This window comes from Limulus polyphemus, unplaced genomic scaffold, assembly GCF_000517525.1.
Source record: "Limulus polyphemus unplaced genomic scaffold, Limulus_polyphemus-2.1.2 Scaffold854, whole genome shotgun sequence".
Taxonomy (NCBI): Eukaryota; Metazoa; Arthropoda; class Merostomata; order Xiphosura; family Limulidae; genus Limulus; species Limulus polyphemus.
The window spans coordinates 54,824-75,081 of NW_013666464.1; the positions used below are offsets into that span (position 1 = coordinate 54,824).

The 20,258-nt window shown below is 31.3% G+C and overlaps 1 protein-coding gene across 2 annotated transcripts in view; it reads left to right on the plus strand.

Moving 5' to 3' along the window:
• The first annotated feature begins 11,480 nt into the window (after positions 1-11,480).
• LOC106460881 (otoferlin-like) overlaps positions 11,481-20,258 on the plus strand; it is a 235,509-nt gene continuing 226,731 nt past the window's right edge. For both annotated transcript variants that reach the window (XM_022387687.1, XM_022387686.1), the window contains exon 1: positions 11,481-11,814. In XM_022387687.1, coding sequence (XP_022243395.1) covers positions 11,736-11,814 — 79 coding nt within the window. In that variant the 5' untranslated portion in view covers positions 11,481-11,735. The remainder of the gene's footprint in view (positions 11,815-20,258) is intronic.

The following is a 20,258-nucleotide window of genomic DNA, read 5'->3' on the forward strand; positions in this document are numbered from 1 at the left end:
AAGGTTTTTATTAAACTACTTTTTGTTTATGTTATATCAATTAGAAAAGCATAAAATCTTAGCTAATAATCCATATTTTAATAGTATACAACTTTTAAGTTCTTAATTCTAGAAGGCAATGTAAAAAAAATCCTGAATTTCCACTAGTGTGACCCATGTGACATTTTATCCACTCCTTGAAAAAGTACAAAATTAAAGGTAAAATACTCTCTATAAAATCATAATTTTTATAGTCTTCAATTTTATTTGGTTACAGAGCTATCAAATAGAAAATTAGACCCCTGCTGCCACACCCTCTCTTTCAGGATTTGTTCTCTCTTACATTTAATTATATATTACCTATAACTAATAGAAAGTCAAAGTTTTCATCTATCAAATGATGTATTGTATAACATTATGTTCTGGACAGTTAAATGTCACTTTCACTCAAAGTACCAACATTGTTCCCATGAAAAAGTTAACGACTAGCTTGGATGAATTTGGAACGACTCTTGTCGCTTACTTAGAAAGCCTGAAAAATTATGAGAGGGAAGGGAATTTCTCTATTTTTTGCTTGTTATTAGTCTATATTCTTTGGTGCAGTATTTAATTAAATAAAAAGTATTAAGTGCATTACTATCATTAGCATATAATTAGGGTTAACTCTCTTTGAAATTTTCATGTTAAAATTAAAAATACTTTTCCTCATCTCAAAAATCTCAATTTTCCTTTGTGTAATCCCTAAAACCTCCTAAATGCACTTCAGACTTTTTTTCTGTAAAACTTTATAGTTCATTTGTTATTTTCTCTACTCTATCTCAAAACGAAATCAGTCAAATAGACCAACCTCATAATTACCAAAAAAAAATTAAAATAAATCTAAATTACCATTTTTCTCTTTCCAGAATGACTTTAAATTGTAACATAAAACTACATTCATTTATCCTAAGTAGCTCTAAGTTCGTAACAGTGTACATCTATTTATAATTAAATTTTATTGTTTTATTGCCCTTTGAACTGTGTCTAATTACTATTTGCAACATTATAAGTTGTAAATCACTTGGGGAACATGCAGCTCACATTACGCTAACAAATTACATTACCCACGAGCTGCTTGCTTGTGTGCCTCGTGAAACATTTTTATTATAATATTATTATTATTTATTTTACCTAATCTAATCTTAATTAACCTGACAGGATCCATATTTTTACATTTTAGTTACTTTTATAATTATACATAAAGAATAAACATGAAAAACAAGAAATAAAATACTTAACTAATCTTCTTTTTTTCTTGCCGTCGATTGACTTTGCACACGGACTATTCAAAACAAATACTCAATATATTCATGGACAAAACTTTATTTTATTTTATTAGAAATACTTCACTAAGAAATATGACTTTTTGTATGTGAAAGACTTGTAATATTAACTGAAAGACTGTCAAATTTCGTGAAGATATACCCAATATAGAGAGAGTTATAAGCATTAAATTTATGTCAACTTTAAATGAGTACAGAAGGTCAAATTTACTAACCTCTTAGTGAGAGAGTTAGATGTGTTTTGTAAAGGCAGATAATATATGTTACTAATCATAATGTTTGTATCGACAGAGGATGATGAGATCATTGTCTCAACATGTCTTATGATCTCATCATAGAGAGTTTCAACATCTGATTATGTCTTTAATGTCGAGATTTAATTGTTACAAGTAAATTCATCATTTTAATGACAATCTAACTGTTTCACCAGCTTGCCTTTATGTTATCCATAAAACTATGATTTTTATTGTTCTTGACAAAATATTTTATTTTACATATGTTACTTTATAGTTTTAACATACATAAGTTTTACAAAGGTGGATGGTTTTTCTGTAGGTAGATAGTGTTAGTATAGCTAACTATACTAGTATACTATACTATACTAACTATACTAGTATACTATACTATACTAACTATACTAGTATACTATACTATACTAACTAGTCTACTATACTATACTAACTATACTAGTATACTATACTATACTAACTATACTAGTATACTATACTATACTAACTATAGCATATATAGTATATTTGAATATTATGCAATAAATTCACATAAATGCTTGCTCTTTCACTAGTGTGTCTTTATGCTGTTAATATAACTATGACATTCATTGTTCTTGACAAAATATGTCATTTTGCTTATGCACTTTTTAAAGTGTTTCTCTGGGCCGAAGATGTTATCATTACCAAGGATAGTGTTACATTAGGCAGACAATGTTCTGTAGGATTTTATCACATTTGCTGTTTTGCTTTCACAAGTCAATCAGATGAGTATAATAATATATATATCAGCTTTTATTATCCATTATTTGAATGAGGCAGTTATCATAATTAATAATTTACTTTATATACTTTAGTATCCTGAAAAGGACACTTATTTAACTATCTATATAATTTAACATACAGTTTCACTTTATAAGTATATATTCACATATGTTATAATGTTCTTTTGTTAATCCTTTTTATATGATTTCATACATATCATTTTGCTACAACTAAATATAATAAATGAATGACTTACTGATTAACTGTACTATTATAGAATCTTTCAAAATAGAAACACTTACCATTCACTTGAAGTACTATGCATTTAAAGTTCATAAGACTTTGAGGCAAACCTCTGTCTGACGTCATGGCTGCTGTTTGTTAGGTCGTCACGTGATCACTCATACATATGGGGTGGACTATTTCAACATTCCAGTTGATGAAAAGTTTTGTTCTTGTGTTTGCCTAAGCCAAGTAATGCTTTCGTTTCTAGAAACCACAAATTATATCTCTGTATCTTCCAAAACTTCATTTGAATGATAGTGAACATTTAGTCAAAAGTTCAGTTTAATTATCTCATGTTATAATTTTTGTAAGTTTAGAAAATATAATTAACAGATATGAAACAATGCTGTTATAACATCGAATATTCAGTGTTCCTATATTCAGATGAAATATTGCATAGCAATAGAACGGGTCGAGATCATTGACTGGCATATGACAGAGGTCAGTTCTGAGTTTACCAAGTCTATTATAATACATTTTAACTACTTATGTATTTACAATATACAATATACTACAATAAACGTTGTACATTTACTGTTATGTTAAACTTATATTAAAGTTTTTCTTCATTACCCATTCAAGCCGTCTCCAGCCATTATTAGTCTCAAAGTGGGTTCCTCGTCATCGAATAACTGTGAATTATATTTTCGGAGTCTATCAATATTATAACGTGAGATAATTAAACTGAACTTTTGACCAATTGTTCACTGTCATTTATAAATTATATAAAATCTTACATACTGAGTTGGAATGAACAAATAGTAATATGAACATAATTTGTAGGAACTAATCCAATAAAAGTATAAAATATAATGCAATAGTATATTAGTTTACATGAAGTTTTGTTAAGTATGTGTGCTACTTGTTAATTTCATGTACATGATAGCATATTGGACTTTGAGGAAATGTGAGTTTTATATAAGAAAATCACATAATTGTATAATTCATATTACTGAAACATTGTTTCAGAATTTTTGAAATAATCACTTGATTCATAACTAAAGGTCTTTTTTACAATTATGTTCATTTTTGTATTTAGAAAAATAATAAGATTAAATGAAGTTTTGAAAGAGAATGAATTTCTGGTTTGTAGAAACACTGTAAATTGTAAGTAAAATGACATATTTTGTCAAGAACAATAAAAATCATAGTTATATTGATAGCATTAAGACAAACTACTAAAAGTGCAAGCATTTATGTTAAATTATTGCATAATATTTAAATAAGAGTCCTTTTCAGGATAGTAATTGTAAAAAGTATTTTTCAATATAGAAAATAAAACTATAATTAGTATGTTAAAACAAAATCAGATGTATTATTCAATATCAACAAATAATGTTAGTTATGATAAAACCTCTCAGTAGTAATTCAAATTCTCAGTAGTAAGTTAAATGGGCTACTTGGGCTACTTGATAATGCTCTGATCTGGTCAAGTGTCAAAGCTAGGCATCTATGGCAATTAACATGGTACTGGCAGTTATATTCAGTAATTGGGGGGGGGAGTTTAACTGGAGTGGTACATCTGTCAAAAGGTAATGCAGGTGTCCTAAGGCGAGCTCAGTGAGGACAGAAACCTCGCATAGAGCAAAAGGGCAAATGCTTGCTTGATCTTGATTTTCAGAATGAATACAGACCATGAAAGTGGGGCCTATTGATTCTTTTGACTTTCGGAGTTTTAAGCAAGAGGTGTTAGAACTGACTGCTCGCTGAAAGTCAGAAATTCAGAGAATAATAGGGGTTAATAACATGCATGGATTGAGAACAATAGGTGTTAGAGTTTGAGAAATTGGGACTAGGCATTGAAAGTTGAAAATAAAACTTGAATGTTCTGTTGGTGATTATTCAGTTAAATCTAATAAACATCAATTTTGTTTTTCTAATTTTTGTGTATGTTGTTTGCTTTTTTTTTGGGTGGGGGCAAGGGGAGAACTTGGTCTCAGTTGACACCTGGTCCAAGCTGAAGCTTAGTGACTGGGTACCCAGACCTGGTATTCGGCAAAATCTTACTACCCATGCATCCCTAGTTATTACATTGTAAGTAGGTTAAGTAACTCTCGTGAAAGTTCTTTACAAAAATAAAACTAGAGGATGAATTGGTTTGAAATTTGAAAAGAAGAGTCCTAAGAGTATGTAGTTTCATAAAAATGAAATAATTAATTTTTATTTTTTCTACTACTTCTGATAAAAAAATCTTTATTTAATGTAGTCATTTGCACTCGGACTCTAAATATTTCCCCTGCAAGGTGATTTTTATATGAACTATAAAAGTAATATTTGTATAAAAACGGTTATTCACATTTCATTTGCATAATCTCTAGAACCTCATAAATGAATACAAAAAGCTTTTTTAAGGTAAATGTTTATATATTATTTTCCATTCTCTATAGTACATCATTAACTCTATCTATTATCATCAACATACAGTGCAATGAAATGTTTAACATTAACAAATCAAAATATGTACACACCTTTCAACTATTCATAGAAATTCACCAGAACAGTCTTCTTGGTTTCCAATGTATAATTTCATGCCTTTAGCTTTTCACATAAAGTTTATTAAAATTATTGGAACATCTACAGATGGTAATGAAATATATGTGTTTTGCAGACTTTGACTGTCTGAAATAACACTCTATTTTATTTGCTCAGTTTCTTGTATTAGAGTTCTTAAAAGTTGAGAATTGAAACCACGAGCAGATCATGTGACAACAAAACTGCACTTTTAATTGCTGTTTTAGATGTTTCTTTTTAAAATAGAGGAATAAAACTCATATAATATAAAACTTTAAATTATAATGTTCTTGATAATTATAATTTCATTAAAATACATTTATAGTAAAGTGGTTTAATTAAATTTTGAAAGTAACTCAGTAACATGCACGAAAAGGGGTTTAAAAATAGCGTCATTGCTACAGAGTTAAATGTGAGTTGAAATCCTGTTTAACACTATCCGCCTATAGAACTTTATTAACAGAATTCTTTTAGCAACATCATCGTTATTAAAAACAAAATTCACCTCTAGAACCTTATTAATAGAATCATCCTAGCAACATCATGTTTAGTAACACAATCCACCTATATAAACACAGTTTGCCTTTGTAAAACGTATACACAAACACTATCCTTAGTAACATTGTCTGTGTTTGTAAAATGTATTACTTATAAAGCAAAACTGAAGAACAACTTTATTCCTAGTAAGACCACCCACCTATAGAACCATACCAACACAATCTGCCTAGTAACTCCATCTGTCTATAGTAGCATTATCTGGCTATAGAAACACCATCCACCTTTTTAAAACTTATGTATGTTAAAACTATAAAGTAACACATGTAAAATGAAATATTTTTTCAAGAACAATAAAAACAATAACTTTATGGATAGCATAAAGGCAAGTTGGTGAAACAGTTAAATTGTTGTTAAAATAATGGTTTTACTTGAAACACAATTAAATCTAGACATTGTTGACATAATCACATGTAGAAACACTCTACGATGAGATCATATCACATGTTGAGATAATGAGCTCATCATCCTCTGTATATACAAATACTATTCTTAGTAACAAAGCACATTTAATACAAATATATATATGAATGGAAACAAAAAACATAAGCTGAGACCTGTATGCAGCCCTATGGGACTGGCAGCATTTGTAACTTGTATTTAATGCTTTACTTATAAATTGAAACTGTAAACACATGGTTATAAAATTAAATTAAATTATTAGTTTTAATACTTTGTTACTATGATGTCATGTTGATCTACATTACACCATTACACTCTGTGGTTACACTTCATGGATATAGCAACACCTTTTCTGGACAACTTCCATTGTTATGACAGCATTCGACTGTCATGGAGCCAGCTCACTCTGGTTCCACGTTGTGGAATTATGTTATCAGGCATAGCAATGTTCTTTTTGTCTTTTGGCTGTATTAGCAATGCACCCTTATGTAATTTTAGTGGAATTATGATATCACTCCGATCAATGCCCTTTCTGTCTTTTGGCCCTCCTAGCAATGCACCCTCATGTGACGTTTAATGGAACTGTGATGTCACACCTATCAATGCTCTCTCTGACTTTTTCCTCTCCTAGTACCACGCCCTCTGGTGACACTTGGTGTAACTACGACATCATTGTCTCTGATGTCTATGACGTCATCGTCTCTACCCCTCCCCATTGCCTTAGGTCAACACACACATGTGCAGTCCTCTAGCGGCGTGCCAGGCAAATGTTGCTCTAACTATTACTGTCATTTACAGTAAATTATACAGTTGTAATATTTAAGCACCTTACTGTAAAGTTGTCAGTATTTTACAGTAATTAAATTTTTTTAAAGCTCTGTGTAAAACAAAAGGCTCACATACAACACACTAAGTGTATTCCACAACATATTTCATTTTTCTTTCGTGTACAATTAATAAATTCATTCTTTCTTTGCGACTCCTTTATATGTATTACTATACCATAGTTTTTTTAATTATTCAGGAAGATGTTGATGTGAGGGTATGAAATGAATTAAGGGATAATCTATACATTGCTATCATTCCCTTTAAAAATTAGCATTTTAAACAGAGTTTTTTGCATAAGGATTTAGTTAAAAGTTATTTACGTTATGAGTACTTCTGTTACAAAATAATAATTTTAATATTAAAAACACTTTTATGTTTGTAGTGATTTTTAGTTTGTTTCCATACAATGCTGTTCTTTATCTTTTTGCTAAGGAATCTACTTTCTGTTACTTCTGTAAGCTGCTATTTAAGCTATAAAATTATGTTGGTTATTTATTGCAACATCACTTGAGGGGCTGAAATAAATGTAATTAATGTTAATAATAATTAGTTTTCAGTTGTATTAATAAACCTGTGTAAACGTAGCATTCACATATTTTAATCACCTTACTTATTTTTTTACAATATTCTTTGAATTAAAATGATAAAATCGACACAATGTTTTGAAAAGGCTCGTGATTTTGTAATCCACTTACTAAATTTGCAGTTTAAGAAAATCACAGTTGAATTTTGAACACTTATTGTATTTATTATTGATATTACTATAAAAGACAGAAGGGTTTTCGTTTGTTTAGTTGCTGTTAAGTGCAAAGCTACACAATGTGGTATCTGTGCTCATCTCACCACGAATATCAAAACCCGCTTTTTAGCATCTTAAGCCTGAAAAGTAACACTGAGTCACTGGGGTGCACCACCAGAGGACTAAGACTGTTTATTTATAGTGCAAAACTACACAATAGGCTGTGCTGTGTCTTCTGAGGAAACTGAGCTCCGATCTATAATGTTATAAGGCCTGAAGCTACCATTGAGTCGCTCTAGGTAGAGAGACTACGAAAAACTAGAATTAATCCTGAGTAAGTGATGTGGAGGTAATTTGGTCAGAGTGGATTTTGACAATAACGCTTTCTTTCTCTCTCTTCAAACCTAGTAAGTACCGTAATACTTGTAGGAAATGAGTATGAACATTATACTTTGTTTTTTTATGTGACATTATGGTCAGTATATGATCAAATGACGAACCATAAGCAGTAATTATACACATTTTGACTTTTCTACTGCACACGTAGTTATGCTATATACTTATTTGCTATAAATGACAGTTTAATCCCCCTATTGTAAGAGTTACTTTATGACTACCCTAAACACAGTGTCAGTAACAAAGCTGACATTTTAAATAGGCCTGGCATAGCCTAGTGGTTAGGGTACTTGACTCGTAATTTTCGTGTTGACTAGCTGCCTTCCCTCAAGTCTTTCACTGTTAAATTAGGGAAGGCTAGCGCAAATAGTCCTCAACTAGCTTTGAGCGAAATTCAAACCAAACCATTTGAACAACGCAATTCTACAATATATAATCGACCAGTTTCCACAACAACCATACAATTTATCCATTTAATTAAACTAAAATCAGAGCTAACCTCATTCTTATTACCAGTTGTGTTGTTAGCTGACACATCCAAGAAGCAAAAAGAAACAATAGTTAACCAGGCTATATTCTAACAGTTTATTGTTTGGAAAATATGTATATTCAACAATCTGAGGTAAATGTATTTTTAATGGAAACATTTCTATTTTTAATCCTTATCTACTAGCATGACTTCTATTGGAGAGTGTAAGACCAATGTTTTACGATTCTGCGTTCGTAAATGTTTCGTAACATAATAATATTTTTAAACACGTATTTTATTGTATGTTTGATGACTAAGTTTTGCACCATCCTCTTTGAATTACACAATAAGAACAGGTTTACATCGAGCGTTCTAGCCAGATGGATTTTTACGGATAATATTAGTCTTCTTGTCCCTGGTTGGAGGGCGCTCGCTACATATTTGTTGCGTTGGCGAAGGGTGACATGTTTATGAGTAGCTGTGGTTGGCTTTCATTGAACGTTTTTACTAAATTACGAAATCATTTACGCATGCGTAATAGAGTAGGGTTCAAATATATGATATATTATTATATTATAAAGCTTCAACAAATACATAAAAATGCAAAAGTCTTAATACTATTACAGAATAAGAAAATTAGTTATTAACAACATAAGATCGCTTCGATTCTTCTAAATCTCACCCTCGTTGTTAAGAGCTGGACTGCTATTTGTTTTGAGTAAATAAATGTGAGTAAGTCAATTGTTATAAATGAAGCTTTAATAAAGTCAACATTTATTCAAACGTTTTGTTCGTTGTTAAGCGAAAAACTGCTCAATGGACTGTCTTTTGCTTTCCCCACCACATGTATCTAAACCCGATTTTTAGTGTTATAACTTTTCATATTACTGTTGAGTTAACGATGGGGAGGTGGTATACGATAAAAAGAATACGTGAACAAATGCACGTACAGAAAAAGGCCTTTAAGTAGAGTATAATACCAGCGTTTCCATGGAAATCTGAATTCGTTTTGTATCAGCCTTGAAGTTCATTGAATATCAGAATTATGTATTAATTTGTTCGTAATTTTCGTATCCTCTCTACAACAGTGGACGACGTTTCGGTTCCTATGCTGAGGACATTACTTGGTCTTGTACTCTAAGCAAGTGATGCCCCCAAAAGTTTAAATCTAGAATGATGTTATATTTCATTTGGAGTAATGCTAAGATTAATGTTTGTTTTGAACTGATTTTGTATTACTAAGTCAATAACGAAAAACTTTGAAATGTAAACAAATAAAAACGATTTTGAATTTCACGTGAATACCCTTTTTTTGTTATTAGTATGGTGGGTATAATGTTAAAAATAGGATTTTGTACTCGCATTGGGCAGAGTGCAGGTAGCCCACCGTGTAATTTTGTGCTTAACATAAACAAAAACAATTTTTCTAGCAAACGTTTCACCGTCAGCTCTTCTTCAAAGGCTGATTACTTAAGTAAGTGATTATAGTACAAAATGCTTGTTGTGAATTTTGAGTTTTCAGAGATAAAAACGATAATGACCGATTGAATGATAAACAGTATTATAACAAACGAGCCACAAACAGTATTGTAATAAACGATCCCACAAACAGTAATGTAACAGACGATTCCAGAAACAGTATTGTAAGAAACGAATCTACAAACAGTATTGTAACAAACGATCCCACAAACACTATTATAACAAACCGTGTTGTAAAAAACTATTCCGCCTCAGCAAGAAGGTTTCCCTTAACACTGCTGGCATACAAAGTGTTTGTTAAAAGTAATTTTATTTCTGCCTTCTTAATAATCAGGCTTATTTAAACAGAAGATATTTGTATCCTAGTATCTTTGTTTAACTTCTCTGTTAACAAAACTAATACATAACTTAAAATGTTGAAAGTTGAGGGGAAAGTTATCCCAGAAACACACACATATTTATTTCACCTATAAATCACTAAGTAATTAATTTGGTTAAACCACATTTCTAAATAGAGTAAAAGGCATTATACGTTCATAGATTATAAGTTCATTAAATTGTTGTAAACTCATCCTGTAAACTTTAAATGCTATTATTCGTCGCGATAGTAACTTTAATAGAATCGTAAGCCTAATTCTAGTGGTGTGTAAGTTAACAGAACAAAATAGTATGCGTACATACTCTCAAAACTATTCATGCAGTCTAGGCTAGGCTCAAACAGTTAATATATGAGGTTTTGCAAATTCTAAAATATACACTAATTTAAGCCTTAATGTTTTATCTAATATAAATAAAACTTTCGCCAATAGATGGCATATGATAATTATATTATTTAATGTAGTATTCGTTGTGTCACAGATTTATCTGTTTCTTTTTATACTATCTTTTAATTTTCATGAAAATATCGAGTACTTACATTTTTATAGGTGATTTTTTATTCTTTTAATGATGCAACTTTTAACATTAAATAATTAGACCAGCAACTCAATTTTTAGGTCCTAACCTATTTCCAAAATTAGCGAAAATAAATTGTTTTTCTTCTCACATTTGGAAAGTGATAATTTCCTTTATATTTTCTAAACTGAAATATGTCTTTAATAAATAACGGTGTGTTTAAGATTCCCTATAGACAAGGAACGAGATTCCAAGACCGAGAGAAGTCTATATATCTCCTATCTACGTATGATGCAACTGTTACATAGAAAATTATATCTTCTCAAATTACTGCTTGTATATCTGTTAAGCTCAGTTGAAACCTCTAATGTAACACAGCTTTTCCAATGCTCGCACTGTAAAGCGGTCATTTATATTGATTCTAGCAGATCATCCTCGTGGCGTCAAATTTTCCGCCAATTGCCTTTATGCTTCTAATGTTGCCATGGCAACAAGGGAACCAATGTGCATTGGAGTAGCATTGGTCGAGCGTTCAAGAGAATGAAGTTGAGGCTCTTTCCTCCTTTCCTACTACTACAAAACGGAGCAGTAGTTAGCGAAGCTGAATCAGTCGAACAACAACTTCCAAGCAGACAATTAGCTAACGATATGTTTAACTGAAAACCTCGTAGCCACCAAGATAGTCTTAATTTTCAAAGTTTTAATATTCAACATTTCTTTTCTTAGACGTTGGCACTTCTGTTAAAAAGGCGACGCAATAAGGTAATGCGGAAACTATTTCTAAGAGTAGGGCATCATTGATGAACCCAGCTTTTCCATTTTACGCCAGACTTTCCAAAGTATAAACTTTCTCACTCGTCGAATTATTTTTCCATCTGTTTACAATGGCACTGAGGCTAAAACTCCAGCAGGTCACAGGACTCAGAAGCAGAGGAGAACGACTGGCCAAAGCTACATTTAGAGGTACTTTGAAGAAACTTTTTATGTTTTTGGTTGTTCAGTAAGAAAAGTATTTCGAATCTAATTTACAGTGATTTAAATAAATACGATACATCGAAGATTGTAGGGTTTTAAAAAGATTTTAAATCATTTGGACTAATAATAACTATTGCTAAGCATACAGAAGACATGTGAATTTTCGTGTTTTACTGTTAACCTGGAAATTCATCTTAATGCTGAAAATTGAAGAAATGTGTTTGACTTACAAACAACAACAATTTATAAGAGTAAGCCTTTAAAAATTAGGTTTTACTAGAGAACAATGTATCTTTTAAAATCACCGCTTAGGAATTTTGTTGTATAATCTTATGATTTTATCTTCCGGTGGGTTATGTTAAGTTTTCAGTAGAAGATAACGCTAAGTTTTCAAAATAAACTTCTAAATAGTCTTTAGTTTAGTAAATTTCTAACTTTTCAACAAGTTTTAGTAAGAATGTTCAAAATACTAAAGTATCAAACCCTTAAACTAACAATTCTTGCAAAGAAAACGTAAGAAAAAATGTACGATAAGATTTTTCAATGTAATACGACAAATTAGCGTTAAAAGTAATTTAATATTGGTTTTAAACATTCTACAGTATTCCATACTTTTTCTGGTAACCTTTTCTTTTATAAAGCTTAATAAAATAACCACATTTTTATGTATTTCTTCAATATCTATTTTACTATTACACAAAACATTATGCGTCAACCTGATTTGAAAATCCAATATATTGTTCTAACTTCCCATAAATAATTCAAAAGGAAGAATTCCCTAGTTGTCCACATAATAGAGGAAACATATTTTTATTTTTACAATGAAAAGCAACGAAATTCTTACTATTTTGCCCTGACAAGACTCAACCGTTGTAGACGCCGATTGCTCCAGATTCAGCTTGAAACATTTTCCTACAGAATGGGTATAAGATACATACTTCAAATTATATCAGTTTTATATCATATGAATAGTCCAACAGATACCAATATCTCCAGGTTTCGACTATTTTTGTGTGACTAAAATAATTAGACAGTTACAAAAACGCTTTTTAATACTTCTGTGTTCTTTTGATTAATCAGACAGTTACTAATAACGCCTGATTTTTTTGTCATTCGAGCAGTGAGAGGGTTTCCAAAAATTTCACCACTTTTGGGTCGTTCAGTTACTGTGAAATATATCAATGACGTTCGATTTTTACCACATAAATATGAGAACCACGTCTTCGGTTTCTACAAGACTTGGAGACTTTTATTATGTGCTCTTTATGAGTATATTATTAGAACCGTATAGAAAGTTCTTAATATAAACCTGTATTTGGGGGATACACATATATATATATTGAAACTTCCAAGAATATATTGAAAGCAATTACAGCAAGTATCTTTAATGGAATTTTTGTTGTCTTTGAATATGGTAATGTCAAATAGTTTTATATACTAGCTTTGAAGAAGCCGCAAAGACGAAACGTCGGTTAAAATATAAGTTCTCTTATAACTACATTTTTCTAACTTTATTATCAAAAATCTTTAAAGGAAATAATTAAAATTCTAGGTAAATGACTAATTATTTAAGCACTTGTGGTGCAATATTCATATGCTATAAAAACAAACTTTATTTCAGTGATGAATCTAAAGATTAATATTTTTAATATGTATGTAGAGTTTCTCTCTCGAGTATTGAGTTTATTTTATTTAATGTCTCTACCTCCAGGTACGTACAGTTATACTCCTCACTACTAATACTTTTATTCAAAGCATCTACCCTCAGATAGGTACAGTTATACCCCTCACTACTAGTATTTATATTTAAAGCATCTACCCTCAGATAGGTACAGTTATACCCCTCAATACTAGTACGTTTTACCCGAAGGTAGATGCTTTAAATACTTTAAATAAAAGTACTAGTAGTGAAGGGTATAACTGTACCTACCCGAAGGTAGATGATATAAATAAAACCACTAGTAGTGAAGGGTATGACTGTACCTACCCAAAGGTAGATGCTTTAAATAAAATTACTAGTAGTGAAGGGTATAACTGTACCTACCCGAAGGTAGATGCTTTAAATAAAAGTACTAGTATTGAGGGTATAACTGTAAGTACATGAAGGTAGATGATATAAATAAAACCACTAGTAGTGAAGGGTATAACTGTACCTACCCGAAGGTAGATGCTTTAAATAAAAGTACTAGTAGTGAGAGGTATAACTGTACCTACCCGAAGGTAGATGCTTTAAATAAAAGTACTAGTATTGAAGGGTATAACTGTACCAACTGTACCTACCCGAAGGTAGATAAAACCCTTCACTACTAGTACTTTTATTTAAAGCATGTCCTTCGGGTAGGTACAGTTATAACCTTCACTACTAGTACTTTTATTTAAAGCATCTACCTTCGGGTAGGTACAGTTATAACCTTCACTACTAGTACTTTTATTTAAAGCATCTACCTTCGGGTAGGTATAGTTATACCCTTCACTACTAGTACTTTTATTTAAAGCATGTACATTCGGGTAGGTACAGTTATAGCCTTCACTACTAGTACTTTTATTTAAAGCATCTACCTTCGGGTAGGTACAGTTATAGCCTTCACTACTAGTACTTTTATTTAAAGCATCTTCCTTCGGGTAGATATAGTTATACCCTTCACTACTAGTACTTTTATTTATAGCATCTATCTTCGGGTAGGTACAGTTATACCTCTCATTACTAGTGATTTTATTTAAAGCATCTACCTTTTAAACTCGAATATGTACGATTGTTACTAAAATATCAGGCCTGGCATGGCCAGGTGGTTAGAGCGCTCGACTCGCAAGCTGAGGGTCGCTTTCAGCCGTGGGGGCGTTATAACGTGAAGGTCAATCCCACTATTCGTTCGTAAAAGAGTAGCTCAAGAGTTGGCGGTGGGTAGTGATGTGAAGCTGCCTTCTCTATAGTCTTATACTGCTAAATTAGGGACGGCTAGCGCAGATGTAGCTTTGCGCGAAATCCAAAAACAAACTAAAATATTTTTCGTTCCATAGTTTTTAATCACTTTTATTATTATTATTGCGACAGAAATTTTAAGCCAATCAATATTTTGTATTATAATATTTATAAAATTCGTATATTCACAATTACAGCAATAATAGGTGTATAAGAAGTTGTAAAATGTACATTTTTTATTCTAACCTTGTAACATTACAAATATTTCTAAAAACTTGCCTGTTCATTACGTAAGCTAAAAATATTAGCGTTTGATAATTATGTTCTAATTAGAACCATCTTAGATGCGAAAAAAAAGATGCTGCCCAAAACGTATCGAGTGTGGGATTTAAGGGAATGCCTTTCTTTTTCACACCTAAGGTGTTTTTGATTAGATATCATGACTTTTTGTCAATACACACCAACAAACCACAGCAAGTAAAAAAGTGACACTCGATAGTAACCCACATTGGCTTTAGGATCGCAACCCTATTATTCGTAACAGACCTTTACTTTACAGAACCAGTCAGATACTTTAAGCTATATGGCACTCGTTTTCCTCTCTAAAACAGTGTTAATAGCTTCCTTTATAGTAACGCCATGGAATTTATATTAACAGTTTATTTTCATCACCCGCATACAATCGGTACAGCCGTATCAAGCATCATTATTTATGCTAATTGCTTAAGCTAATATCTTTAATAAGGATAATTTCATAAAATTTAGTAAATATATTTTTATACTTTAGCAATCAATAACTAATAATAACCACCCACCCGTATGATTATTTTGAAAGCTTGAGCTAGAATCTGCTTATCTATTTTGCTAGGCCTAATCAATACTTATGTATCTGCACGTATTTTTACCTTATAGTTTTGCTGCTCTAAATCAGCCATCTTTAATCCGAATGTGAATTAGGTGAACCTTTCGTAAAAATGTTAGACCGATAGCTCACGTGACTTTTTGTCAAATTCGAGTGGTTTCTGTTGAATACCTCTGTACATGGGGTTTATTTTTACACCAAAATGTACGTTGAAGAGATCTATCAGTTTACCAAATTAGAAAAAATCTATAAAAGTTAGGTATGTTTTTCTATCAAATAAAGTTTCCGTGCTCTAGGTGCGAAGAAAAAAAGGAAGAAACTCAATTAAAATTGGAGATGTTATATTTCAGGTATTTCTTAACAGATTGTCTTGAAATTTGGTATGTGAAGTAAAAGGCCAGTAGAGCACGTGAACCGAAACCATGTGATAGTTTGAATTACCAAAGTCCGAGATACAGAAAGTGGAAAATCGCTAAACTATCACTTCTGTTAATAACAAACAGTGTGTCCTACAGCAAGTCGTTTTGTCCGCACGACACACTACCTTGTGTCTTGATCTCATTAATAACCAAAACGTTAGTTCTCATTAGTAACTACACTGATCTCATTAGTAACCACAATACTTACAAAGTAAGCGTAAGCATATCAACAGTGTCTTATTATTCTTTTGTTGACAAAAATATGTTTCTTATCTTCTTTTTTCACTAAAAATCATCCTGTATTTTGGACTTGTAAATTCAAATCCTCTCAAGAAACAAAGTCTTTGTAGTAAACATCATATAAAAAAAAATTCCACTTTAGCTTTACACGGTCAAAATATTGACATAGTGAAAGAAAATATCAGCTTTATGAAAACAAAAGCGTTTCCTTTATAATAATGTCGTTAAAGTGTTCAGTGAGGTATCTTAATTATACATTGACAGTAGTGTCAAATGTCTCTCATGCGTAAATATTTGAACTCATTTTAACAGTTTTTAACAGACTCAGCTTTTAAGTTTCAGATTATTTGCAGAGAGCAAGAACGTGGCGAAACCACAAGTTAGAAAAAGAGTAAATACACTGGAATAAAAACGCTTCAATGCTTCCAGCTAGGTTTTACGTTTTTAAGTTCTTGGTACCTCATCTTCCATTGGTTTTTACGTTTTTAAGCCCTTGGTACTTCATCTTCCATTGATTTTTACGTTTTTAAGCCCTTGGTACTTCATCTTCCATTGATTTTTTCGTTTTTAAGCCCTTGGTACTTCATCTTCCATTATAATATTGACAATTAATCGTACGTTGAAATTTTCAAAACCATGAATGTTAAACCTATCTTTATGATTTGTAACTCTGTAATATTTCTAACGCATTGAAGGCTTACTGTTAAACGTTCTTAAAACAGCCTTAGCAAGAATAATTAGTAATATTCTATAGTTGGTATGTCCTCCTCCGACAAGAATAATTAGTAATATTTTATAGTTGGCATGTCCTCCTCCGACAAGAATGACTAATATTTTATAGTTGGTATGTCCTCCTCCGACAAGAATGACTGTAATATTTTATAGTTGGAATGTCCTCCTCCGACAAGAATAATTAGTAATATTTTATAGTTGGTATGTCCTCCTCCGACAAGAATGACTAGTAATATTTTATAGTTGGTATGTCCTCCTCCGACAAGAATGACTATAATATTTTATAGTTGGTATGTCCTCCTCCGACAAGAATGACTGTAATATTTTATAGTTGGAATGTCCTCCTCCGACAAGAATAATTAGTAATATTTTATAGTTGGTATGTTCTCCTCCGACAAGAATGACTGTAATATTTTATAGTTGGTATGTCCTCCTCCGACAAGAATGACTGGATATTAACTTATATATTGCCACTTTTGGCAATACGGTATAATTACTGATATTTTTTGTTTTTGAAAAATAAATATTCTTCTTTCATGGTACTTTAAATTGAATTTTTTGATTTCTATTTTAGTAAGCTAGGCTACGTGATTCTTTCAGTCCGCATACTGTTGTAATTTGTAGTACCTTGTTGTTTATTCTTTATGTCGGCGTTTTTAAACATAATGACTAATTTAAGTTTTTGAAAGCTAATTTAAAAGTTTATAGGGTTTTTCTCATGTATGAGTGTATTAAGTGAAAAAATAGTTTCCGTTTTTTACTCTGAGATATAAATTTCTTATATTACATAACGCAACGAAAATACGTCATTTTGTTGTGTTCATTCATAAAATGAGTCAAAAATTTATTATATTATCAGGATCTCGGCGAGTTAATGATCTGTTTATGGGTGCTTGTGTTAAATCTTGCTTCAACACCAGAGCTTAATAACTAACCAATCATTCATTTACCGAAATATATATATATACAAACTTAGTTGCAACGAATCGTATTAATAGTTGCTATGGTAGCCCAAGATATTTACGTAGGTAGTTTTTATGACGCAATATTTACAAATCGTATTATGGAAAAGGTAAGAAAGCCTTATCTATGCAGCACGAGAAATGATAAAGAATTGTATGATAACTAAATTCAAGTACTTCCGTTTGTATGACGTCACCTGGTGGACAGCGAATCATAGCCAGTTTAGGATAAGAATTAAACATGTTGAACGTAATTGAAAAATCATGTAATCGGAAGTCCCGACATGATTTCTTATTCCGTCCAGTATCGGCTTTTCATGAACACTTAAAAAACATGAGGTCGACTTTTACGCTGGGGCACGTGTATATGCTTTTAAACCTTCATTTTAGATAAAACTTTTTTCACACAAGTATATTTTTTAGACATAGCAGTTACAGTAGAAAAAAAGACACTTCAAAAATTGATTGTAACCAAATATTTGTGCTAGTATTAGGTGGTATGGTTACTTTGATTAACATCAAGTTATTGTTGATAAACTTACATTCTCGAGCAGCTAGAAAAGCACGAGCAAATGACGAGTTTCAAATGTAAGCATTTTTTTTAGAGAAGAGTGAAATAGATTATTTTAATCGTCTAGTCATATTAAATAATATATGAACGGAATATATTAAATATGATATGAACGGAATGTAATATATATTATATGAACGGAGTATATTAAATGAGTAAATTCACTGATCAACGTAAGATAAAAAATAAACACATACACATACGTTTAGGAATATGTGCAACAAACATGAGTACCACGTGTAAATGTGTGGAAAGATAGGATGATGTACACGTAAGTTGTGAGTATACCGAAGTCTTCACAGTCGTGCATTAGGAAAATTAAGGGTGCTACAGTTCAAATTTGTATGTGGTTGTTATAGAAGATCGATATCAATAAAGATATTTTTCATGCATGAACTCGTACACTCATCATTCTTAAACCCAGCAGTAGTTTTGATAGAACGTAAATAAACTGATCGTCACCAACTGAATCATTCTTAAACCTAACATTAGTATGCCAGAAGGTAAATAAACTGATCATCATTAACTAAACCATTCTCAAGCCCAGCAATAGTTTTGTTAAACGGTAAATAAACTGAACTTTCCTAACTACATCATTCTTAAACCCAGCAGTAGTTTTGATAGAAGGCAAATAAGCTTATCTTCATTAACTGAATGATTCTTAAACCCATCAATAGTTTTAGTAGATGGTAAATAAACTGATCTTCACCAACTAAATCATTCTTAAACCCAGCATTAGTTTTGCTAGAAGGTAAATGAACTCATCTTCATTAACTGAATGATTCTTAAACCCATCAATAGTTTTAGTAGATGGTAAATAAACTGATCTTCACCAACTAAATCATTCTTAAACCCAGCATTAGTTTTGCTAGAAGGTAAATGAACTCATCTTCATCAACTAAATCATTCTTAAACCCAGCAATAGTTTTGCTAGAAGGTAAATAAACTCATCTTCATCAACTAAGTCATTCTTAAACCCAGCAATAGTTTTGCTAGAAGGTAAATAAACTCATCTTCATCAACTAAGTCATTCTTAAACCCAGAAATAGTTTTATTAGAAGGTAAATAAACTTATCTTTAACAACAAGTCATTCTTAAACATCTCCCAATGGCACAGCGGTATGTCTGACTAGGTTTCGATAACCGTGGTAGGGAGAGCACAAATAGCCCATTGTGTAGCTTTGTGCTTAATTACAAACAATTAATCATTCTTGAACCCAAGAGTAGTTATGATAGAAGGTAAATAAACTGATATCCAACAACTGCCTTCATCACTTTTAATTCCAGCAGTTAATGATATGTAATCTTTATCAACTTGCTTGGTTGTTATTTGGCTAGAAGAAATATATATTAATCTTCGTTGACTTACGTGATCATTCTTGAACTCAGAAAACTATATAAAGAACTCTTGAACAAGGGACGTGTGCACTAGTCTCATTGTTAGAGTTTTATATAATGTTAAAAGTTTCACTGAGTGCTACTCGAAATAGGTAGTATCATTCAGGCAGTTGTGAAAGATTTAAGATTTCGAATGAAATTATTCATTAACTTTGGGATTTCTCTTGTTATAACCTAAGCACTTTTAATTTAAACTTAGTTTCATTCATAGTTTATTTAAAAGTTTTGTGGCACATATACTAATCTATATGCATATAACGTCGGAAAAGAGAGGAAGTGTACTACATTCATAATCTTTAACCTTGAAAAAGAAAAGAAAAGTTAAACA